The 22,419-nt window shown below is 36.0% G+C and overlaps 1 protein-coding gene across 1 annotated transcript in view; it reads right to left on the bottom strand.

The window, feature by feature from the left end:
* LOC107752750 (unconventional myosin-VI-like) overlaps positions 1 to 19,960 on the bottom strand; it is a 57,190-nt gene extending 37,230 nt beyond the window's left edge. Inside the window, exons 1-11 of the mRNA XM_016568790.1 lie at positions 19,838 to 19,960; positions 10,524 to 10,665; positions 8,275 to 8,344; positions 8,070 to 8,143; positions 5,708 to 5,837; positions 5,450 to 5,555; positions 4,567 to 4,622; positions 4,357 to 4,454; positions 4,114 to 4,278; positions 3,661 to 3,741; positions 573 to 753 (exon numbers count right to left, since the gene is read on the bottom strand). Of these exons, the coding sequence (XP_016424276.1) occupies positions 573 to 753; positions 3,661 to 3,741; positions 4,114 to 4,278; positions 4,357 to 4,454; positions 4,567 to 4,622; positions 5,450 to 5,555; positions 5,708 to 5,837; positions 8,070 to 8,143; positions 8,275 to 8,344; positions 10,524 to 10,640 (1,078 nt within the window). The 5' untranslated portion in view covers positions 10,641 to 10,665; positions 19,838 to 19,960. The remainder of the gene's footprint in view (positions 1 to 572; positions 754 to 3,660; positions 3,742 to 4,113; positions 4,279 to 4,356; positions 4,455 to 4,566; positions 4,623 to 5,449; positions 5,556 to 5,707; positions 5,838 to 8,069; positions 8,144 to 8,274; positions 8,345 to 10,523; positions 10,666 to 19,837) is intronic.
* Between the last annotated feature and the right edge of the window lie 2,459 nt (positions 19,961 to 22,419).

Here is a 22,419-nt window from a genome sequence, read left to right as displayed (position 1 = left end):
GGGGGGGTGTGTGTGTGTGTGTGTGTGTGTGTGTGTGTGTGTGTGTGTGTGTGTGTGTGTGTGTGTGTGAGGGAGTTTAATGAGGAGAACATTAGCACATGTACATGAGCTCGAAAAATAATAAAATAACACTTCAGACATCAGTGAAAATTTCTTCCCTGACTGAACGCAGATGGTGAAAATTCTGTATAAAAGCAAAATTGGCTGTATTTTGAAGTCTCTTATCCTGAAAGAATCAGAATATTTCTAAACCAAGCATGACATGGCAAAGCGGCAAGCGATAAATCCCATCTCTTTTTTTGTCATAACCGGCATAATTGCAACCGACACAAGACATTTTATCGGCCGTTTGGTTTCTAGTTCTGCTTTATTCCAATAGATATAGAGTGAAATCTCACTGGTTGCATATTAAACATCAAATATGTTCTGACTGGTTGTGATTTTGTCACTTTATGCAGGATACAAAATTACTTTATGCTTGAAACTTGTCACATCATGCTGGGTTAGGACACTAAATCTTTGATGAATTTTGATGAAGGTATTTTTTCTACAGGTGCAATATGAATGGCTACCAGAGGTGCTTCCTGTCTCTTCAAAGTCGATATTGCCGAGATGAAGGACGCCAGCCACCACTCTGAAGAGATTGAGCTTCTCTGTGTCATCCAGGCCGATTTTCTTCATGGCCACCACCATTCTGTTGAAATCTCCCAGGTCATCCAGCAAAGGGTCCTTCATGGCACCCACCTTCCCGTGCTACGGAAACAAAGGACCATCAAGAGACACACCACTATCCATAGGTCACATGCACTGCAAGTACCCGAGAAGAAAATGCAGTGGCACTGCAGCTATAATCAGAGATCAGAAATGTATACTGGAGGGCTGTATACAGCTCTAGATCTCTGATTGAAGGAAAGAAGAAAAGAAAACAAACCACACCTGAGGGTCAGAGTGTGCCAGCACTTCCTTTTTGACTCTCTTTTACGGTCATATTCCAAAAAATATATATATAATTCTGTCATCAATTAATCACCTTTCATTCTAAACTTGAATGATTTTCTGTTTGAGGAAACTTTATGTTGCTGTTGCATTGAAAAGAGCAACATTAACATTAAATGATGACAGAATTTTTATTTTGAGCAAACTCTGCCTTTAAATCACTGACAAACTGATAATCTGCAGTCTGATGACAAAGCAGATCACACCACTCTGACCACAATAGAGCATAAACACTGTTTAATAACCATAACTACAAGCACCCCTTACAAAAATACTTTTTTTTTTCTCCACACAGAAAGCCTCATGCATATTAGCTTGCAGACCCATGCACATACTAATGTCCAATTTCATGCACAGAAACCCAGAAAGCTGAAGAATGTAAAGCATGAAAAGCATTTAGAAAGGCCAACTGGTAAAACATCACCTTCTGATCCTGAATTTCAAAAAAGATCAGGGAAGGCAAAGACACAATATTCAATTAGAAAACTACTAATATAAACAAAATGGCTACAAAAGTAGTGTTCTGTTCCAAAGCCTACACAGGTGACATTTTAATCACAAAACAAGTCTTAAAATAAGCTAAAACATTACTAATAAAATAATAATTACACTGTATTTCTAATTTGTTCCTTTAATCTGTAATGTTTAAAATCTTTATCAACCAAGGTTCTCACAGACAGAAAACCTGGATATACTTAATGAAGTAATTTTAAGTGTATGATTTTTAAAATGGAAATTAATAAAATCTTTAAAAATGTAAGATTTAAGAAAAAAAAGAGAAAAAAACCTGCAACTGAACAACCAAAAAGGTGTTAAAATATCAAATCAAAATCTACATCTTTTATCATTTTTTTTAGATTTGCATTGTGTTAAAAACTAATCAAGATATATATATATATATATATATATATATATATAATCTCCTATTGGGAAGACAATGCTACGAAATCTAGAAAAAACAGAAAATATTCTGGAAATTAATGGTTTAAATTATTTATAATAATTTAATTGAATTACTTCAATATAGTTCTACTTTTTTTCTGTAAATATGAAAATGAGCAGCTTTGTAATTATGGCATACAGTAGGTATGAAAAATATCTTGGGGGCCTTTTAATATTGTCTTTTAAAAGAGGAGACTTTGAAGTCAAAAAGGTTGAGCACCACTGGGCACTTTAAAAACACAGTATTGGCCAAATTCTATGGTAGCCTTTCATACATATTTTTTTTCAGAAGGCAATCCCAGAACGCAGAGCTCAATGGCTAATAAGTTGAACAAAAAACATAAATTCAATGAAATCTTATTCCATTTTGAAAAGTATCACTAAAAATGTACTATTTTACTCAGTATGTGTGTGCGCTTTGTATTTTTATCCTTATTAGAGTATGATGCTGTTAGCATAGCAGCATGCTAATCTAACTCTATCCGCTTGTTAAGTCTGACACGCCATGTGACCATTTCCAGGTCTAAACACTCTATCAGAAGGCAAAAGCAAAGAATAAATGGTGATAAAATACATTCACGGTGTGCTGTAATACTACTGAAATCTCAGATGGCCATACAATGATTTATGAATCATTAAACTATTGGTGTCCGGGACACAATGACTTTTTAAAAGCCTAGCTTAATATAAATATACATTTCTCAAAAATGGCTGTTGCGATAGGATTCTCAATTGAAATGAATAGAGATTTGGACCCGGAAACATTAATGTATTCCTTATGTCACGACTTAACAAGATTGGAATTAGATTTGAAACTGCATAGATTAAAAACTGTCAGCCGAGTCAATCTGAATTCTATTTGTGTGGCGCGGACTTTCTGTCTTTGTAGAGAGTACCAAATCAGTCACTTATAAGGTTCCTTGGTTAGGATGTATATAGGCACTATGACAGCTCACTAGGTTCTGGACCAGAGCCTAAGCGATTCTGAATTTAAAACGGATTGCATAATCAAATGAAAAATTGTGTTTTTGATTGGTCCAGACGCTACAATATCCTAATATCGACCCAAACTCATTAAGATATTGAAGTGCTCAAGGATGATAAAAAAGGATGAAAAAACAACAACAACAAAAGTACCATCTGCTAATTTTGGGTATCAAACTAATCTCAGATCTTCATCTAAAAAAATTTAGTGAAAGAGACGGTGTTGAGCTAGCAAATGAACTACTGCACCAATAGAAACAGCAGCTAATGAAGATCTCATCACCTCCAGGGGGATTCAACACAACGATGATTTATAATAATGGCCCTTGATAACAATAACATCAATTGATGGGCCCGGTCTCAAGAGAGGGCTGTGTGCAAACACAACACAACAACGCTGGAATTTATTACATTTTACATAATTCATCAAAGACGTGAACTAATTTCTGAGGGTAACTAATTCTATTCGAGGCAAAACGGTGATCCTGCAACTTCAGAGATTCTGGCGGCGCTCAAGGTGTGTTCATTCAGCATGTCCTCTAGTCTTAATTTCACTGCACAAACGGCAAGGATTTGATCATACATCAAAAACGACTAATATCTTTACTACAGCAGCTCAGCTAAGGGCTGTTTATTACTTCAAATTGGCCACATATGTGTATCAGAATGCAGGAAGGAGGAAACAGACTCATCACGTCACTGACCCAGAGATTCACAAACACAGATGATTATACGTACCTCTGGACTTTTCCTGTTTTGCATGATCTGTTTATCTGAGTCCTTGTTTGCAAAGTATCGGGTGCAGCCGCGATTCAAATACTGAGTGAAACACAAGCACACACAATGAGGGTAGTTAATATAGGAGACCAAAAGCTGCAGAAATACATTCATAAGCATTGTAAAGCAAATATGCCATCTAGTGGTACATCAACGCTTCACTGTATACACTGTATACCTTTGTATTCACTGTATACAAAGGCCGGAAATCATATAACCTAAACTAAAGTATAATTGGATTTCATTTGTTTTGATAAAACTTCAGTTGGCACTTCCTGGAGTTGTGTGCTCTGATACAGTCTGTTTGCTGTGGTCACACCAATTATAATACAAAGTCTCAGTTTCCTGCTAAAAGTGTCTAAGCTTTGTTAATTGCTTTCCAGTTTCCTGACACACAATACACAGGAAACTGACCCGGAAGTTGTCCGGAGAGTTGAGATGAAGCATGTTCCTGATGTCCTCCGATGCCCCTGCACAAAGTCTGTAAAATATATGATAGTTTCGCTCTTCTGCACCCTGCATGCAAATCCGAGACTTCTCCAGCAGATAGTGCGAGACAAATCCACCCACAACTGCATTCTGAAGACACGATGAACACACTTAGTAACTGAGTCTTACAAGATCACATTCTAGTCTTCAGAGCAAGAGAAAGTTTACCTTCTCATTAAAGTGAATTTCCACAAACTTTCCAAAGCGGCTGCTGTTGTTGTTCCGGACCGTCTTTGCATTTCCAAAAGCTTCAAGCAAGGGGTTGGCTGCACGGAACAGACATATTATTTATAAACAGATTTTGCATTGTACAGTATGCAAAAATCAAACACTACTGTACTAGTCACAACCAGTTAAAAGTGCCTTTGGTAAACCTACCCTCAACAATCCTCTCATCTATATCTTGACATGTTCCATAAGATGTGGTTAAATACCTGAAATCAAACAGATACATGATTAAAATGACAAAACTCATTCAACAAATCATAAAACATATTTACTTACCATTAACATTACTGAGCACTGCAACATGCTACAATTCAAACGTTTGTTTTATGTTTTTAAAAGAGATCTCAACAAGGCTGCATTTTTTGGATCAAAAATACAAATGTGAAATTAAATCCCCTTAAAATGATTTTATTCCTGTGATGGCAAAGCTGAATTTTTGCAAAGCAGCATCCATTACTCCAGTCTTGAGAGTCACATGATCCTTCAGAAATCATTCTAATATGCAGATTTGCTGCTCAAGAAACATTTCTTTTTATTATGATTGTTAAAAATAGTTGTGTGTAATAATTTATTTGAAACAGAAAACTTCTGTAACATTATAAATGTCTTTACGGGTCACTTCTGATGCACCCTTGCTGTATAAAAGTATTCATTTCTGACCCTAAACTTCTGAATTGAAGTGTACATGCCAACATGATTTAAATCAAATTGTAAACATTATAGTCTGACGGTTGCTGATTTTTCAAGATTTAGTGAAACACATATGGAATGATCCTCATATCAAATCACAAAAATGAAAACCACAATGGGTTTTTATGTTTTTGAACAGTTTTGTAGGCACCATAATATTTATATTTATTTTTATAATTATAATGTCTAAAAATTACATTATATATTATGTCTAAAAAGAAATATCCTAACTTCACCACCACTGCCAGGTATGGCAAAAACTACTAGATTTGGACCCTGTATACATGTGAGAAATATTAATTGAAGTGTTTTAGGCATTCCATGAATAGACAGTTACCATTACCTGAGAACAAACTTTGTGTTTTCTGTTTTTCCAGCACCCGATTCACCAGACACAATGATGGACTGACTCATCTTCAGAACTCTCATGTCTCTATAGGCTTTGTCCGCTGAGACAGAGACAGAGAGACAGAGACAGAAGTTTGTTGAAATCGCTGTCAACACTGTAGCTATCTAAAAAAAATAAAAATAACTACAAAAGAAAGACTTAGAACGGAATCCTCAAGTGTCCTATTAGCCAGACATTCATGTGCCCACTCACCAATAGCATAGACATGAGGGGGAAGTGTCCCCAAAGAGCGTCCCTGATAGCTCTTAATGGTCTCTGGGGAGTAGAGTTTAGGGATGTCGAAATACGGGTTCACTGCAATCAGGATGTTAGCCACAGACGTCTGAAATAAAACACACACATGATCAGAGAAGATTTAAAACGTTCATTGTTAGGTGTATGACTTTGTATTTGCAGTCTTCCAAATTTTGGCCAAACAGATCAGTGGTTGAAGTACAAACAATAGTTGATTTGTTAACCGCTGTCATTAAAAGCCTCATACTTCCAGGTTAGCTGTGCTGTGTGGAGCGTCGCTACCTCACAGGACCTAATTAAGTGCATTGGGCAACTTGATAGCGTCTGAGCCGTTTTAGCTGGGTCATCTGAGACATGCAGTCACACTAGGGCAGGGCCTGGGCCGTCTCCTGACAGGCTCGGGTGCTGTGCTGATGAGCGGACGCTGACAGCGGGACTGCCGTCTCTCAGATGAGAGGCTAATAAGGGCTACTGGAGCACGACAATAACATGCCCATCAGCTCCGTACCTGCAGGCATGCCTGCCAATGAGATCTACGGGGTTTAGCGTGAATCTGGAAGCCCTACACTGCCCTGAGGTGATTGTTAAGCATCATGAATGCATCATGCAGTTTTTTAAGATTTAATGCCCCAAATCTGTTTAAAATTTAAAGTGTAGTTTCAGTAGAAGAAGCTTTAATTAGTTACAAAATCAATTTGTTATACATATTCAGGTTATGGGTGTAATTTAAATGCTTAGCTTAACATGCAGAGACAACATATGTAGGTTCTGTGGTGCCTTAAAAACTTCAATCTGTTAATTTGAGCATCCCAACCTGCTCATTGGTTCAAACAATAGTATGAACTTAGGACCCAATGGAGGATAGGGGGACAGCAATTTCAATTTTCACCTTTTCTGTGAAGTTAGATCCGGAAATATTTTCCATTCATTTTTTACCCTAAAAAGTCTTCGCTGAAGAGTTATAAGCCATAACACAAACCAGCCAGCTATTAGGTAAATCACATCGTCATCAGAACATCATAAACATATACCAATTTAAAAAACAAATGTATTTTATATTTAGTGCTGTCAAATCGATTAATCGCGATCAATCGCATCCAAAATAAAAGTTTATGTTTACATAATATACAATGTGTGCATTGTGTATATTTATATGTATATATAAATACACAGACATGCATATATTTAAGAAATATATTATTTAATATATATTTATATTTATATATAATAAAAATAATATATAAATGAATATATACATATAAATATTTCTTAAATATATACAATTTAGGTGCGTGTATTTATATATACATTTACAGTATAAATATACACAGTACATATATATTATGTAAACACTTTTATTTTGGATGCGATTAATCGCGATTAATCAATTTGACAGCACTAATAAATATATATTTGGTTTATGGCTAAGTATGCATTATTTACAAATATCTTCGTATTTTGAGAGCATAGAGATTGAATTACATATTTTGCGGTGCTTCATAGGAGTGGCCTTTCACTGAAGAGATCTTTTGGCTCAATTAGCTCTTTACAGAATCACGGGTAATGTAGCTATCAGGAATTCTGCTGTTAAATTACTCTTTGAAAAATAGGTTGCAAAAATAGGAAGGCTGATGGCTTCAACAAAAGCAAATTAAATACCATCGATTAACGACCTTGGGAGGGTTTATTTGTTTATTTGTCTGTTTTCAAGGGTTTATAAGTAATGGTTAAAAATCCATTTTCATATGGTGAAAATCAATTAAATTTTTACTTCCCGTACACTGTAGTTTTAATTTTGTCCAGCAAGTTAATCAAAGTTTAAAGAAATGTTTACTCGGATAATAATAACACATCCAGTCTGGCACAAACACTGCAAGCCAACTCGATCACCCCCTTGAGTACTGAGCTTCATTACTGCCAAAATAGTGCACATTTACCATCGTTCAGCTAAATTTCGATCGTAAATCCGGTCATTTTAATAGGAATCTGTGCAACTGGAGTTTCGCGTGAGCCCGAAAAAAGTTTCATACGCGGATCTTGTTCGTGTCACGTAGGTGGTCAAATTCGCAGCTAATCTGCCACATTGACCAACAGAAAGCTGCTTGGTTTGAAAGACTTCTGTGTGAGCAGATCTTTATGCATCACTCCCTATTGACAATAGATAATGGACCTTGCAAAATTCGCAAACAATAAGTCATTAAAATTGGACTGTGCTTATGTTATAAGTTGGCCAAGTATTTGTGCATTTGCATAGTTTTGGCCTTGGAAAAGGGCACAGACATGCTGGAAAACAAGAATTCAGAACAGGAACTTGACTTACATAGATCAAGTCTTTGCTGTAACGGACACGGATGTTGTTCAGAAGAGTGGCCTCATTTAAATACATAAGAGAACCTGGAAGTAAATATGTAAACATGTAAATAAATATATCCCAAGTAAATTTGAGAATATCATTGAACATCATAAGCTTAACTATTTTACGTGATGCTAACGGAAGAGGCACCCCAACTAAGGTATATACTTACAGTTGTCTTCAACATGTTTGTTCACATTGTCCTCAGCAGGAAAGACTTGACTGATGGGAGCCAGGAACGTCTGCAAAGTCAAAATGAGCACTGTCAACTTTGTGACCTCTGGCCAAATGAAAAACCTGGCCTAACAACAACTGTCTACATTGACCTATTTCACTATTTATCCATATTATTAAAAGCGCACAGACTTTACGACCACACAGAAGATTAATGGGACAAAAAACAAGTAGATGATGGCAGCCGTTTGTTCTCTCATTTCCGACTCTGTCTGGTTACTTTCAGCGAGGTGTAAAGCTATAAACACTCAAGGTCTTCATACATTACGACTGCATAAATGACACCGAAGAGCGGTGCTAGGTCAGCCATGATTGATTGTTTCTAATGGCGGCCATAAAGCGGAGAAGAAACAGTAAAGTCATGTTAATGTGAAAGGTAAGAACATAAGCTGCGAAATCCATTACGTAACACATTATAAGACACCCAAAACTACCCATCACACCGGTGCTTTATTCAGAGCGAGATGAGACAGGCTGACCTTTCCCAGAAAACCCATCTCATCCCTGCTGGCTTTCCTGCTTTACATTATTCCACTTCCTCACTTTTATATAAGCCATTTACATTAGGAAAGTTATTATCTGCCTCAGTGTCATGGATATCATCTACCTCTTTGACCTAAAAAACACACACAACCTTGATATATTCAAGTGGGAACGTCTCACGCATTGTTTACCTTTGTTTAATAAAAGCTAATGTGCCAATGACAAACAAGAGAGTTAATGACAAAGAAAAGAAAATCTATAGCTTTAAACAGTTCTTAGAAATATGCTGTTTGTATTCATGCTGGTTTCATATGGTTTTGAAAAATTATATGATTTTTTTTTTTTTTTTTTTTTTTTTAAAGTGCCATTTAAAAATAATTTATTTCAGGTAAAAATGTTTTATAAATACTATAATTTATTAATTTATTTTAAGAATTATATTTTCAAACATTTTTTCACCATGAAATCAAAATGGACTATTCTTATTTATATGGAATATTGCAGTGTTTATTATAGGCTAAATGATTTATCCGTGCACATTTTACTTTTTTAATTCATGTGCCCTTGTAATCTTTAATCAAAATGACTTGCCATCCCCTTTGCACTGACATCTCTTCTCTGACGACATGTGCTCCAGCATGAGGGACGGGACAATAACCCTATATAATTCCCTTCAGCAATCTGTCACTCACATGAGATCACAGCAATTAGCAAATGACAACAATCTAATCGATTCCTCATGGACAAAATCAAGTCCCTCCCTACATTTATTTTTATTTTTCAAGAAGTTGTTTCACTTGGACAATCGCAACTTTTGCTTCATGCCTCAATTTTAATAAGCAAGTTTGTTCCTTTATTATTATTATTAGTATTAAATAATAATAAAAAATTATACAGAACTAATATGAACTTTATTTTAAGATGTTATTTCAGGAATCCCTTGATTCAGAAATTAAAAACATTCTAATCATAACAAAAGCATATTTTAAGTCATTGCATGTACAGTATGAATTGCATTTTTAACACATTTCAGAATAAATGAATAGATCCATAAAAAATGGATGCAACATCATGAATTATAGTTCCTAAAGATGAACCCTAACCCTAAAATACACCTTGCACCACTTTTAGACAAGAGATATTACATTATTTAGTTATTGTGAGAATGTCCTCGCAAGGTGATTATGTCAGGTTTTTCAATTTCAGAAATATCACACAGTGCTACAGTCTCTAAGTGAGCATGTAAGCAGTCGAGACACAGGTGGCTTTTTTTTTGTCTAATGAACCTACCCTGAGTGTAACGTGACCCGCACACCTGCCGCAGGTAGAGCTCATTACTTATTCAAAGCCCCTGCAAGTGACACCCTTACATGGCACAGCACTATTCCACATACACATGTTCTCACATTTTACCTATTGCTCAGATACCTGGAGGCCTTTTATACACATCATGAAGTGAATCAAGCGTGTGGTGGGAAAAACTCAGCACGTCAGCAGAAACGCTGATCACATGATCGCCTGAGGTACTCTGGTCTCAGTGGATAGATAGGGCATCAAAGGTGCTTAGCAACTAAGCTAAGTTTTCTCTCGTATGAACACATGAGGCATGACAATATGGTATAAAATCAATGGCCGCCACCTGCTTGGTCACTGGTTAAATTGCTAACAGGATGCCTTACAAGCGCAGTAAAGCTGTCGTCTTACCTTTCCTCTCTGATTGAGAGGTTCTATGGTGAGCGCATCCGTACCGATGTCCACTATCATGCCCAGCTGGAACCCGTCGGTTGGGTGGGGCGCCCACACAGGCTTCCCATCCTCCATTGCACCCCGCAACTACACCGCAGCTCTGGAAGATACACACACACACACACACAAGTTTAAACACTGACTTGGCTGGCAGTATGCAAATCTTGTCCAACAGAAAAGTAATTGTTTTGTTTAACACAAACCATGTGACTGTAAACAAAATGTATTTCAGAATGCTGCAAGTGGAGGCTGACAAGGTCATCTCCAGTACAGATGATGGTAATGAAAATAACAAAACAACTTCACTTCAAAGTCTTGATATGCATAATGTACAAATGCTCACTGAAACTAGATCTCTGAAGACAATATGAGTGGAGCTTTCTCATGCAAATCTCGCTGCCTCAATGTTACAGTGGTTGCTAGAGAATTGTTAGCGTGTTCTGGGAGGTTGCTAGGTCTTTCCTAGGGTGCTGTGGTTGCAATGGCATTGTTAAGCCCTCTTTCCACTATCTCTTAGACATTTGTATATGATTTTCGAAATTTGCCCCCTAGTAGCAGATTGTGCAGAACTTTCATATTGGCCATGTAGCAATTGTTACTCTAGGGGTGGGCGATATATCGGTCGACACGATTAAAAAGTAGAAATTTGTCAACCGGTAGAGATTTTGGACTGTCGTCTTTATCGCAATTATGTACTCACGTCATGTTGCGGTGCGCCGTGGTCACAAAAATGTATTGTTTGCACATATTTTTAAGCATTGCGGTTTAAAAACGAGTGATTTTAAGCAGTTTAAATGCAAACAACAGCGCTATGTGCACACGCTTTCAGTGAGACTGTTTCTGAGCGGCGCACACATGAATCCGCTGCTCAGAGCGCGTGAACATTTTTGTTGCTTTACTGGCCTTGAACGGTTAAATACACACACTTATATGTATGAAAATGCCCATCTTTGCAAGTTTTATAGCAAACACAGTCATTTTGGTCTTAAAGGTGCAGTAGGAGATCTCGGAAAATGCTAACTTTAGCCTGATAGCACTGAAAGCGAACGTCCCACCCCCCAGAGAGTAGGGATCAATGAACACGGTGTAGGGATCATATCGATCGGAACACAGTTCATGCACGTAGCTCACTTCTAACGAGCTGGTTATCTGAATCGGATGTGTTAACTAAGCGAGACATGTAAAATATGCAGAGCTGGGGGGCGGGAGGACAGGAATTGGGAACCGCTGGACTACATCATGTGTCATTCACCGGTGAGAAAACTTTAAAAGTGCTACAATACCAGGAAGGAAGATCGGGTTGTTGAGGTTTGTCTGCCATTCTCGCTCTGTCTGCACAGCGTGCATGAACGCACTGATGACGTATCCTGTCTGCACGAACAGGGTGCGCAGAGGTAAGCAAATACATACGTTGACAGGCAGGTAGGAAAGCCAATTAAAACGCTCGGACCGAGCGTTTTGATTGGACGAACATTTCTTGGTCCTACGCCTTCCACAGAATATATAAATACAGATAAATACATTTAGACCACTTAACTTATGATTGCTATCGGGATGTGAAGAGACTTTCAACAAGCATAAAAAAAAAAAATTCTGAAGACAATCACCTATTGCACCTTTAAGTGAAAGTAAAAAGCTGAGAAAGATAACGCATGTGTAACAGCTGGATCCGGATGTTCGGTCTTAAAGGGGAAGCTGCCTATTATTCATGTTAACCAAACAAGAGTGAGAGAAAATCTCTCACTGCTCTTGACTAAATCACTTTTGTAAATTTAATAAGAAATTTAATTTACACAGTGAAAAATATGCAGTGTTTTTGATTCATTTATACAATGTATGTAGCATTTATTTATTGTAGTTTTGTCATGTTGCTTGTAATTAGTTACTTATCTTCAGTGAGCTTGAGTTTTTCCTCTTTTTGTCTTTTTTTTAGGTTTGTAGGCCTAAGGCTTAGTTTCTTGTGATATTGACACTGGTGACAAGAATTAAGAAAATTCTATGGTATCAAAAACTTTGATATCATAAAAACCTTATTAAATGCAAAAATAACTATATCGTGATATAAAATTACTTATATTGTGATATAAGATTTTGGTCATATCACCCACCCCTACTCTCCACTTATTCACCATGGTATAATAAATAAATAGTGCACATGTCCACAGAAAATAAATGACCACCAGTGTGTCAAAAGAAAGAAAAGCATAGCAGGTTTACTATGGATAAACAATCGTAAATAATTATGTAATAATTATATCTGACATATTTATCCATAATCACCAATTTTACATACACATGCATTTGACACTTTATGCCAAACCTATGACCATTGCTAGTGCCATTCTCTACTGTTGCAGCTACAGGAAGGTTACAGAAATAGTGTTTGAAAATTCATATTTTAGTGCAAAAGTGTTGGTAATTCTCACACTTGCGGTTTTGATCAGAATACATCACATCCTGTCAGGTGGTTACATACAGTCTTAGCTGCAAAACTTGAAATATTTCAATGCATTTGGATGGAGATTTACTGCTGATCACAGAACCGTGCTTCACTGAAAGATACGCATGACAATCGCAGTTTCTGTCGAATCGCGATCTCGATTCCATTTCGATTTATCGTGCAGCCCTAGCAGCCAAAGCTTAAATCGAATTCAAAAATTCTGCATAAGCATTTGGTCGGAACGTAACAAAGCTCCTGTACTAATCCTCATTGGAAATAACTGCTGTTCTGTCATTTGTTGGAGATGAAAAGCACAGCTTTAGTGCTTTCTGAGTGGTTGGAATTGCTAAGGTGTTCTGTGGGGTTGCTAGGCCTTTTCAGGTATTTGTGTGCTGGCCTAAATCAATGCTTGAGGCTCATAGAAGTACTTAGATTTCATCATGTCATGCATTTTTACTGATCGGGTGCCTACTGAATCATGAATATACCAAGTGTAAACACCCTCCAAGACGCATGCAAGAAAAATATCAATCTGATCACTCAAACTTTAAACTCAAGAGGTGCTTTGATACATACTGATGACCCAGTTCAAGCAATTGGAAAGGCATTTGGTTATTTAGGCCACATGTTAACTTTACACTTTGAAAAGTAAATTAAAGGTACAATATGTAAGTTTTCACCGCTAGAGGGCGCGTATTCAAAACAAACAAAGAAACAAAGGCGTAGTTCGATGTAATGGCTGTAATCAAAGCAGCTCCGCTCATGAACGCTTCTTTATCAGATCAAATGAAAATGCCATCGAAACTTTTCTGAAGACAGTCGGTTCCCTTCACAGATACATTTATATAAAACACCGGCGACATTTTTTGATTGTGAAACGTGCAGTGCTCATGTTTATTCAAAGAAGTCAAACGCCACAAATAAATCAATGTATGGGAAACACTGGTAATGTATATCGTAATATCGGAAATGTGTTTTAAAATCATATCACCGTTATTGAAAAAAATTACATCGCAACACATATCGATATTGAATTATTGTCCAGCCCTAGCTGAAAGCCATCGAAGCGAAACGAGGCCGCTGAAGCAATTGCTAATGAGAGAGGAGAGTGACACACGGCTCGAAAGCAGTACACTATGGACACGCTCCGTGTCACTAGTTAAAATTGCTTATTTCTCTGGATTTAAACATTCTTCGAAACATTTGGGATAATGTAAGTACACAAGTCAGCAAAATATATAACACTGTTCTAGTGGTTTCTGGATATTTAAAAAAATCCTACATATGGTGCCTTTAAGTCAGCATACAGAACTCTAGGATCCCAACAATCAACAAAGCGAGCCCTTACACAAAGTGTATGGGAATTTTGCTCCTTTTTTAATCATCTGCAAGTTGAAAATCATGCAGTGTGTTTGAATTCCATACTCTAAGCATGAACAATATTAATTGTGATGCCTGCCTTAGCAAACACCACTATGGTCTGATTGGTCTCATATTATTACGAAATGTTCAAATGTGTTCTTTTATGCCATCTAACGATGTTTTGGAAAATTAGGCCATTCTCAGACAAATGTGCCATCTACTGTGACTGTGATTCAAGGACTTGTCATTTCAACAACAGTTCTGTTGAGGTATTTTAGTCTCCTGGATTGTTGCTCCATATGTTTTTCGATGATCATGTTATTCCCTTAAGGTATGGGCTTATCCTGTAATAGAAGATTGACGCTTCTGCTCTCTGAGCCATCTTTATCTGCACAGACTCTCCTCTTGAGAGAACAGTTGGTGGCCCTATCTGATCTCACTCGGATCCTACAATAAACCATAGACTACAGTGTTCAATATAATTCCCTATTAAGATCAGGTGATTGATCTGAAGCACTGGATGACATCCGTTAAGATCCATGATATCCACTGAGGGCCGCAGACTGCATGACCTGTAACTGAACTGCTGTCAAAGTCTACAAAAGCAATAATGGCTTGTTGTCCAACAAAGATATTTTAATTTATTGACATGCTTTTTCTCCATATTAACTTTATAACATAGTTGAGTGTTTGAAATTACTTATTTTTGTGATCAGACGTGGTTTCGTATCACAGAATAAGGCAGAAATCATACTATTTTATAACATTATATACAGTGATAAAGGCTATGTCGATTATCATTGCATTATAAATATACTTTATCCTTATAAAAAATACCCAAGATTGCTTGAAGAACACCGATACCATATATTTTGTGCAATCGCATGTTTATTGTCTCTTTATAGGTTTCCTCAGTTAAAATTTCTTTATTTGCGCTTTATTCAGCTACAGCGATCACTGCATACTTCTTCCTGGAGCATTACTTCTACTATGCATATGTGGAGTTTCTGCACAAGGGCGCCCTCCGGCTTCCAGTATGAATTAAACAGTCATTACATTACGTGTGTACTCAGTAATGCTCACAACATCCTATTTTGGGTAAAAATAGGAAAGATAATACTTTTCTCTAAGAAACAGGATTCCCTAAATTATAGTCAAAAATAGGAAAGATAATACTTTTCTCTAAGAAACAGGATTCCCTAAATTATAGTCATTGATATCGTTATCGCAATAAATATCAGAAATTATCGTGATATATTTTTAAGCCCATATCGCCCATCCCTAACCACAAGGGCATTATTATACCTGATGACAAGAGTACAGCACTGACTTTATGTCAAAGACGTCAGCTGTGAGAGTGAGGTAGGACGTGATAACCGCTCCAGGTTTGGTCCAGGGTAACATTTCCCATTCTCTGGCACTCTGACGATGGCCCGGTCCCAAGAGTTCCCCACGGCGCAATTATCAATTGTCAAGCATGCTAACTAACCTCATTATATGCTCAGAAGCGTATGTGTGCCAATCAGTCGAGTCTCACATGAGTCTTTTGAAAGGAACAAAGACTTGGCATGGGTATATGCTTCTGTTCTGCAGCACTGCTCATCAGAAAACTATCTGGCACGTTACTTCTCACATAATGCTCGATTCTGTGCTGGATCAGTCTTGGGAAAATGAGATGTTTGATGTGATGCACTAAAACATAATGATCTGTTGATTATGTTAATCTTTGTAATATCTTTTTAACATGTACTCATAATGTAAAAATTTTTTAAACTGTGGAGCAGCACTAAACCTTTTGTCCAATTAATTTCCTTGAATTTTCCATGAGTAATAGATTTCCTTGACTTTTCCATGAATAATGGATAAGCATTAAAAAAAGACTTTTTATGTAGACTGGACACACAGAGTGTTTTAAAGCCAATTATACTTTTGGGGTGAGCCTAACTATGTAGATATTGTTTTTCTTCATGATCGTTTAAGATCATATTAGCCGTTTGAGTGAATAACTAATATTGTTTTTGTTGTTTTTTTTAATTAGACATCACTTAGACTTAAAGGGGTCATATGATGCGATTTCAAGTTTTCCTTTCTCTTTGGAGTGTTACAAGCTGATTGTGCATAGATAAGATCCCTGAAGTTGCAAAAGGAGGGGGCTTTGTAGAAAACGAAGCGTTTGAGAGAGGCGGGGCAGGAAGGACCTACAATAATGTACAGTATTTGAAAAAGAATGTGTTTTTTGAACATTAAAGCATGTCAACATATTCTGTTACACCAAATACACAAAATAATGATCTTTAAAAAAGCATCATATGACCCCTTTAAGTTTTTTGTTTGTTTTTTTGAAAGCTACCATCTGATCTGGCTGATTCCTCATTGATGCATGCTATAACACATCCAAACTATAACACAGTAACATGCTGTTTATCATATGTGACCCTAATATGAGCCATCCACTGCAGTGGAAAAGGGAAATTTAAAAGTACTCAAAGACAAAATGAGTCCAAAGTTCATGTGGCACAATGCCCTTCACTTGGATTTTTAAATAAGATATAATAAGAGCCAGCAGCTATATACAGTATTATTGTTCCCATGGTTAATCATTCTAGCTACCAGATAATGATGTAAACTCAATGGCTCCACCAGTTCCAGAAAAGGAAGTGCCATGTTTAAAAAAAATAAATTAAATAAAATAAAATAAAAATTTGTAATATTTATCAGGATGAACTGTGGGTAACCTAGATGCAGGCTCATCCTGTAAATGTTACAGATCTTTTGACTGATCAGAGTTACTTTCAAGATTAATCTTCATCATCCTATCTTATATCTGTTATAACATTAACTAAATCATAATATGCTTACACAACATTTCATTTTGATAAAAGCTTTATAATTATGTCACAATGATGGCACTGCATTAGACACACAATAAAAATGTTTTATGGCTATATTCTGTGCAGATGGCCATCGAAAAAGAAGAAGGCTTTGTGGAAAATCCCTGAGAGACATTGAAACAAGTGATATGGCGATGAAAGAGAAAATAAAGTTAGGACCTTTAAAGCAAAGTTGCATAGCAACATGTAAATATTGGTGCAAAAAACAAACAATACACTTTTTATATAACTTAAAAAATATATATAAAATAAAATATAATAAAATAAAAAATAAAATGGCTACATATCCACTAATGAACACACAAGTCCTTTCAAAGCATACTTGGCAATGCAAGCCTGGCTGAGATACAAACTCTTCCACAAGAATCAACAGATCCAAAATAACAACAAAACTGTGACAAACACTCCACGTCCACATTACTGTGATAGTAAACAACAGACATTTCTTTTCCCACATTTTTTGGCTCATCGCTCCATCAAATAAACATCCATCTATCTGAAGCTACATGTTTACAGTGAGACGGTCATAGAGAGATGAGTAATTGCCCATATTTATGTGCATGCTGATGGCAGCAGTACAGACGTTGTCATAGGCAATGGTTTGGGGTCAAAGGGCTGTGTGAGTTTCCTGTAGCACACATACTGTATCCCTCCCCCTTCTTCCTCTGCTCCTGCTCTCTTTATAGCCAGAGGATATGGAAAACAGGACGCAACAGGATGCAAAGAGGCCAGTGTCGATGGGACTTCCAAAGCCAACATTTTCCTGCGCTTTTGCTGGGTTCTATAAATACTCAAATGAGTGTTTTAATATGCAAGAACTAAAAAAAAAAAAACTTAAGCCAAGCTTTACTAGTTGGTATGCAGGTCTCTAGTAATTAAAACTACTATGCTTTTTAAACATCAAAATCCTGATAATGTTTAATGTACGAAAGCCATTACTTTGATGAACAATTAAAGTACTTTTTGTGTAATTGTATGTCCTTGGCAGGGATGGGAGGACATTTCTTCTTTGTACAAAGGCATGGATATCATTTATAGAAATACGGGCCAGCAGTGAGTGAGTTTTTTTTTCCTATCAGGGTCATTCCATGAAACAGATTCCTTTTCCATTTTAAAATGTTTAAATCATTAAAAATCTAGCTTTTATTGCTAGAATTTATATACAATTTTATTTTTAATTAGGTAGAAAAATTAATAAAATTCATTTATAAAAGAAAAATAAAACCAATATGTACTGGTAATTTTTTGCCAGGATATTATCCAGATTTTAACGAACATTTCTGTTAACCCTAAAAGTTCAAAATTCAAAATACAAGTAAAACACCATTAAAAAAAATATATAGAACATTCCTTCATATTAATGCAGTACATATTGTCCCCTTTTTTCCCATTATATATTAGGGGTGTAACAGTACATTCATATCATGATTCGTGTTTGATACACAATATGATACTTTAAACAAAGCCGAAATAATACGGTAAGTTAATATGGTAAAATAGTTTTTCTATTATATAATTATTATTTCTACATGGTACACAGTTAACAAAGACACTTGACCAGGACAATGTTGACACCAGAATAAAAATATTCATAATTCTGCTAAAAATACAGAATTATACAGGCACAAATACTTGCACTCTGACTAAATATACTTAATATTTAATAATACATTTTTTGTTAACAATAATGAATAAACATGGAAGTTCAAATGTGCAACCTTCTGAGTTTACTACATCTGTAAACTTAAATACGAGTTCAAATATGATGCAATTTTAATAAAATACATAAATTATATATTTATATAATTATATAATTTATATATTAAATATTATTAAATTAATAAGTTGTATATTATAAAACATGTTTCTGTTTTAGTGTTTAAAAACATTCTATAACAGCACACAGTAAACGCTTTTCATTGTTGAAGTCAGTGTTCACACACATTTCGTGGAATGACCCAAGAGGGATTATAAAGGTGGAACCATTGCGACGTTTAACCAGAGCAGCCGCGCATGCGCAGACACTGGAGTTTACAGTCACCTAATAGTGTTCAAAGCATCCATCATTCATATGAATGAAACACAAATAAATAACGTTAACTCGGCCCTTCAGATCACAAAAGTTCAACTCTTTAACAATACATAAAACCAATCGAGTTTCCATGACATACAGCCTTTACTCATTTTCTGGAAAACTGTGGTCACACACTTAACTGGTCACAAAACAAAGCAAATGTCTCACTGAAAACCAAAATAATATAACTAAAGCCAAACAAATGCAAAACTATGAGTAAACATAACTATCTCGGATAGACGAGAAGTTACATGAAGTGCAATATTTGCAAATACCATACAAGTGTCACACTTTAAATCTTGTATTTAAACAGAATTTTGATTGTTACTAAAACAAACGATATGCGAAATTCACCTGGCGACTGTTAATAATATAGACTCATTCATTAGCAGCATGCTAGCTCGCCACTGTAAAAGCAATTCAACACAACTTAACAACAAACAAACCTCTAGCTGCTCTAAATAGAAGCCACGCAACAAATAAAGTAATAAGTAAAGTCACTCACATTATCTGTAAGTCCGGTGAGAGCAGCTGTCTTTGTAAACAGAGAAGCGACAGACTGTCCCGGTTAGCGGTGACAGATTCCCTCGATGTTAAATATTCCCTTTTTCAAAGCCGCTGTGTCCGGCTTCAGACTGAAGTCCACAGGAATAACAGCGACCTCAGTGGTGACACGGTAGCTGCGACAGACACAGGCCGTGTCTCAAAACACAGAGAGCTGACTATCTATACGTCTTTTGTGGGCGTCACACAGTAGGTGAGTCCAGTGTCTTGGCCGTTACAGAAACGCGCAATAATTTTGCACCTCATAGGCTCGCGCAGATGCAACTTTACATATTACATGACGGCCCAGAATGCTGCCTAAGTAGGGAGCTCACTAGGGTTTTGAGACACAACCACATTCATCCATCTAATGACTAAAATAACATGACTTTTAACACACAGCCAACACCGTTTGTTTACTGTAAAAGTAGAGTAATGTGTTATACGTGAAATATTATGACTATTTTTAATGGTTGTGTGGAATATATACGAGTAAAATAGGCTACATATAGCCTAAATGAATGAGTTTAATCATTTTAATTTGATCAGTTCTCTTCACACAAATCGCATTGCATCTATTAAAAAACGTATTTAAATCGTTACATTGTGGGACTGAGAACAAAATGCAATTTTTTTCTCTTTATAAATATACACACTAAAAAGAATAACTCACGTTCCTAGTGGAATATAGCCTAAAAATATGAACCAAGCCTCAACCATGTAAATGTTTAAATTATATTCTAAGAAGAAATCCCACTTTATTGTTGATAAAGTTGTTTTAAAGATGAAGAAGCGTCGGATGAGGAGAAAGTCAAGAGCTGCCTACTGGTTTGTCATGGTTACTAAAAAGCGCGCAACTGATACAAACTGGAGACTCATTAATATTTTATTGGCTTGTAATTCAAAACTTACAGAAGTATTCCTAAGTTGAAATCTAATACCCCATTGAAAGCAGACTTTGTGTTTGTAAATCTAATTAGGACACATGATATCTCACTACGTGGCACTGTATCAAATTTCTGAGCAAAACAGCTATGAGAAAAAAAAACGTTTTTAGTTAATTTTTAGTTTTAGTTTAGACTTGGACTATATTTTTCCATTTTGAAATGTTGCTCAGGGCGTTTATACAGTTTAGCTTGGGTTAAGGTTAGTCTCACATAGCCTAGTCATGAAGCATTGTAATATCTGACAGGATTTTACAGAATGATATGTTTTATTTGATCACATACTGTACTAATATTAAATATCAGTTCCTTCAGAAACATCTAAACGGTTTCAAAACAGGAGTTTTACAGTTATGTCATTGGTTGAGCCTGGAGAAACACTGTTAATTAGATTTAATGCCACACTGACTTTTGCTTTTCCCAGGAGCATTGCAGAGATAAAAAACAATCGTTCAGTGTGCTCCAGAGCACTTATGCCAGTAACACAACATAAGCGTACATAACAGAAGAACAGCTTGATTTCCAGACGCTGTGACTCATCTTAATGATATTGTTACCTTGGAATGTTTAGTAAAAATAAGGAGTCTGATGAAAACGCCTGAAGTGAGGAGGAGTTGTTATACTAGCTGGGAGATATTCTGGTTGTTTTTCACAGTTACATGAAAGTATAACTTGAGTCTAAATATACAATTTCAGCCCATTTCTGGAAGTGGTACTGTAAAATTATATGGTAAACATGCACAAAAAAGCTGACTAATTAAACAGAAGTCATACACAAATTTCATAGTGAACTACAGTATTTAAAATAGATTTCGTTGTTTGAGAATAAATGATTAATGTTATATACTGTGTGTGTGTGTATATATATATATATATATATATATATATATATCATAAACACAAATCAAACAGCAAATTCAGTATTTGGGTTTGCCATCATTATACCCTCAGGTAACCAATCCCTCAAAAACATTTCAGCTTAAATTACAACTCATTCCATATGCTGCTGGCCTGCTGGCAGATAGGTAATTCCACAAAGCACTGAAGTAATAACTGAGCGTTGAGTGCATGATCCACTCAAAGAGTCTCATTAGCTCTAACACTTCAGAATTAAAAGAGATAAAGGAAGTTTCTCATATGGAGAACACAGCAGGGATGCAATCTCGAGAGAGTGGAAGGAGGTGAGGCCATCACAGGTGGTCGTTTTCAAGGTTTCAAAGCTGATCAAATGATACAGGCTATGAGACGTTTCTTTTAAACTAAGAATTTATTGAACTTTCCGGTCTTACAAATACCAGTCAAAAGTTTTTGAACAGTAAGATTTTTAAAGGGGTCATATGATGCTTTTTTAAAGATCATTATTTGGTGTATTTGGTGTAACAGAATATGTTGACATTTTTACTATTTAAAATAACTGTTTTCTATTTGAATATATTTTTTAATGTAATTTCATTCCGGTGATCAAAAAAGCTAAATTTTCAGCATCATTACCCCAATCTTCAGTATCACTTGATCCTTCAGAAATCATTCTAATATGTTGATTTTTTTTGCTGTTCAAGAAACATTATTATTATTATTATTATTATCATCATCATCATCA

Source organism: Sinocyclocheilus rhinocerous, unplaced genomic scaffold (assembly GCF_001515625.1).
Source record: "Sinocyclocheilus rhinocerous isolate Xijiao unplaced genomic scaffold, SAMN03320098_v1.1 scaffold61, whole genome shotgun sequence".
In the NCBI taxonomy this organism is placed as follows: domain Eukaryota; kingdom Metazoa; phylum Chordata; class Actinopteri; order Cypriniformes; family Cyprinidae; genus Sinocyclocheilus; species Sinocyclocheilus rhinocerous.
Note: the sequence above shows the minus strand (reverse complement) of the source record. Positions and strands in the feature narration are given on the sequence as shown.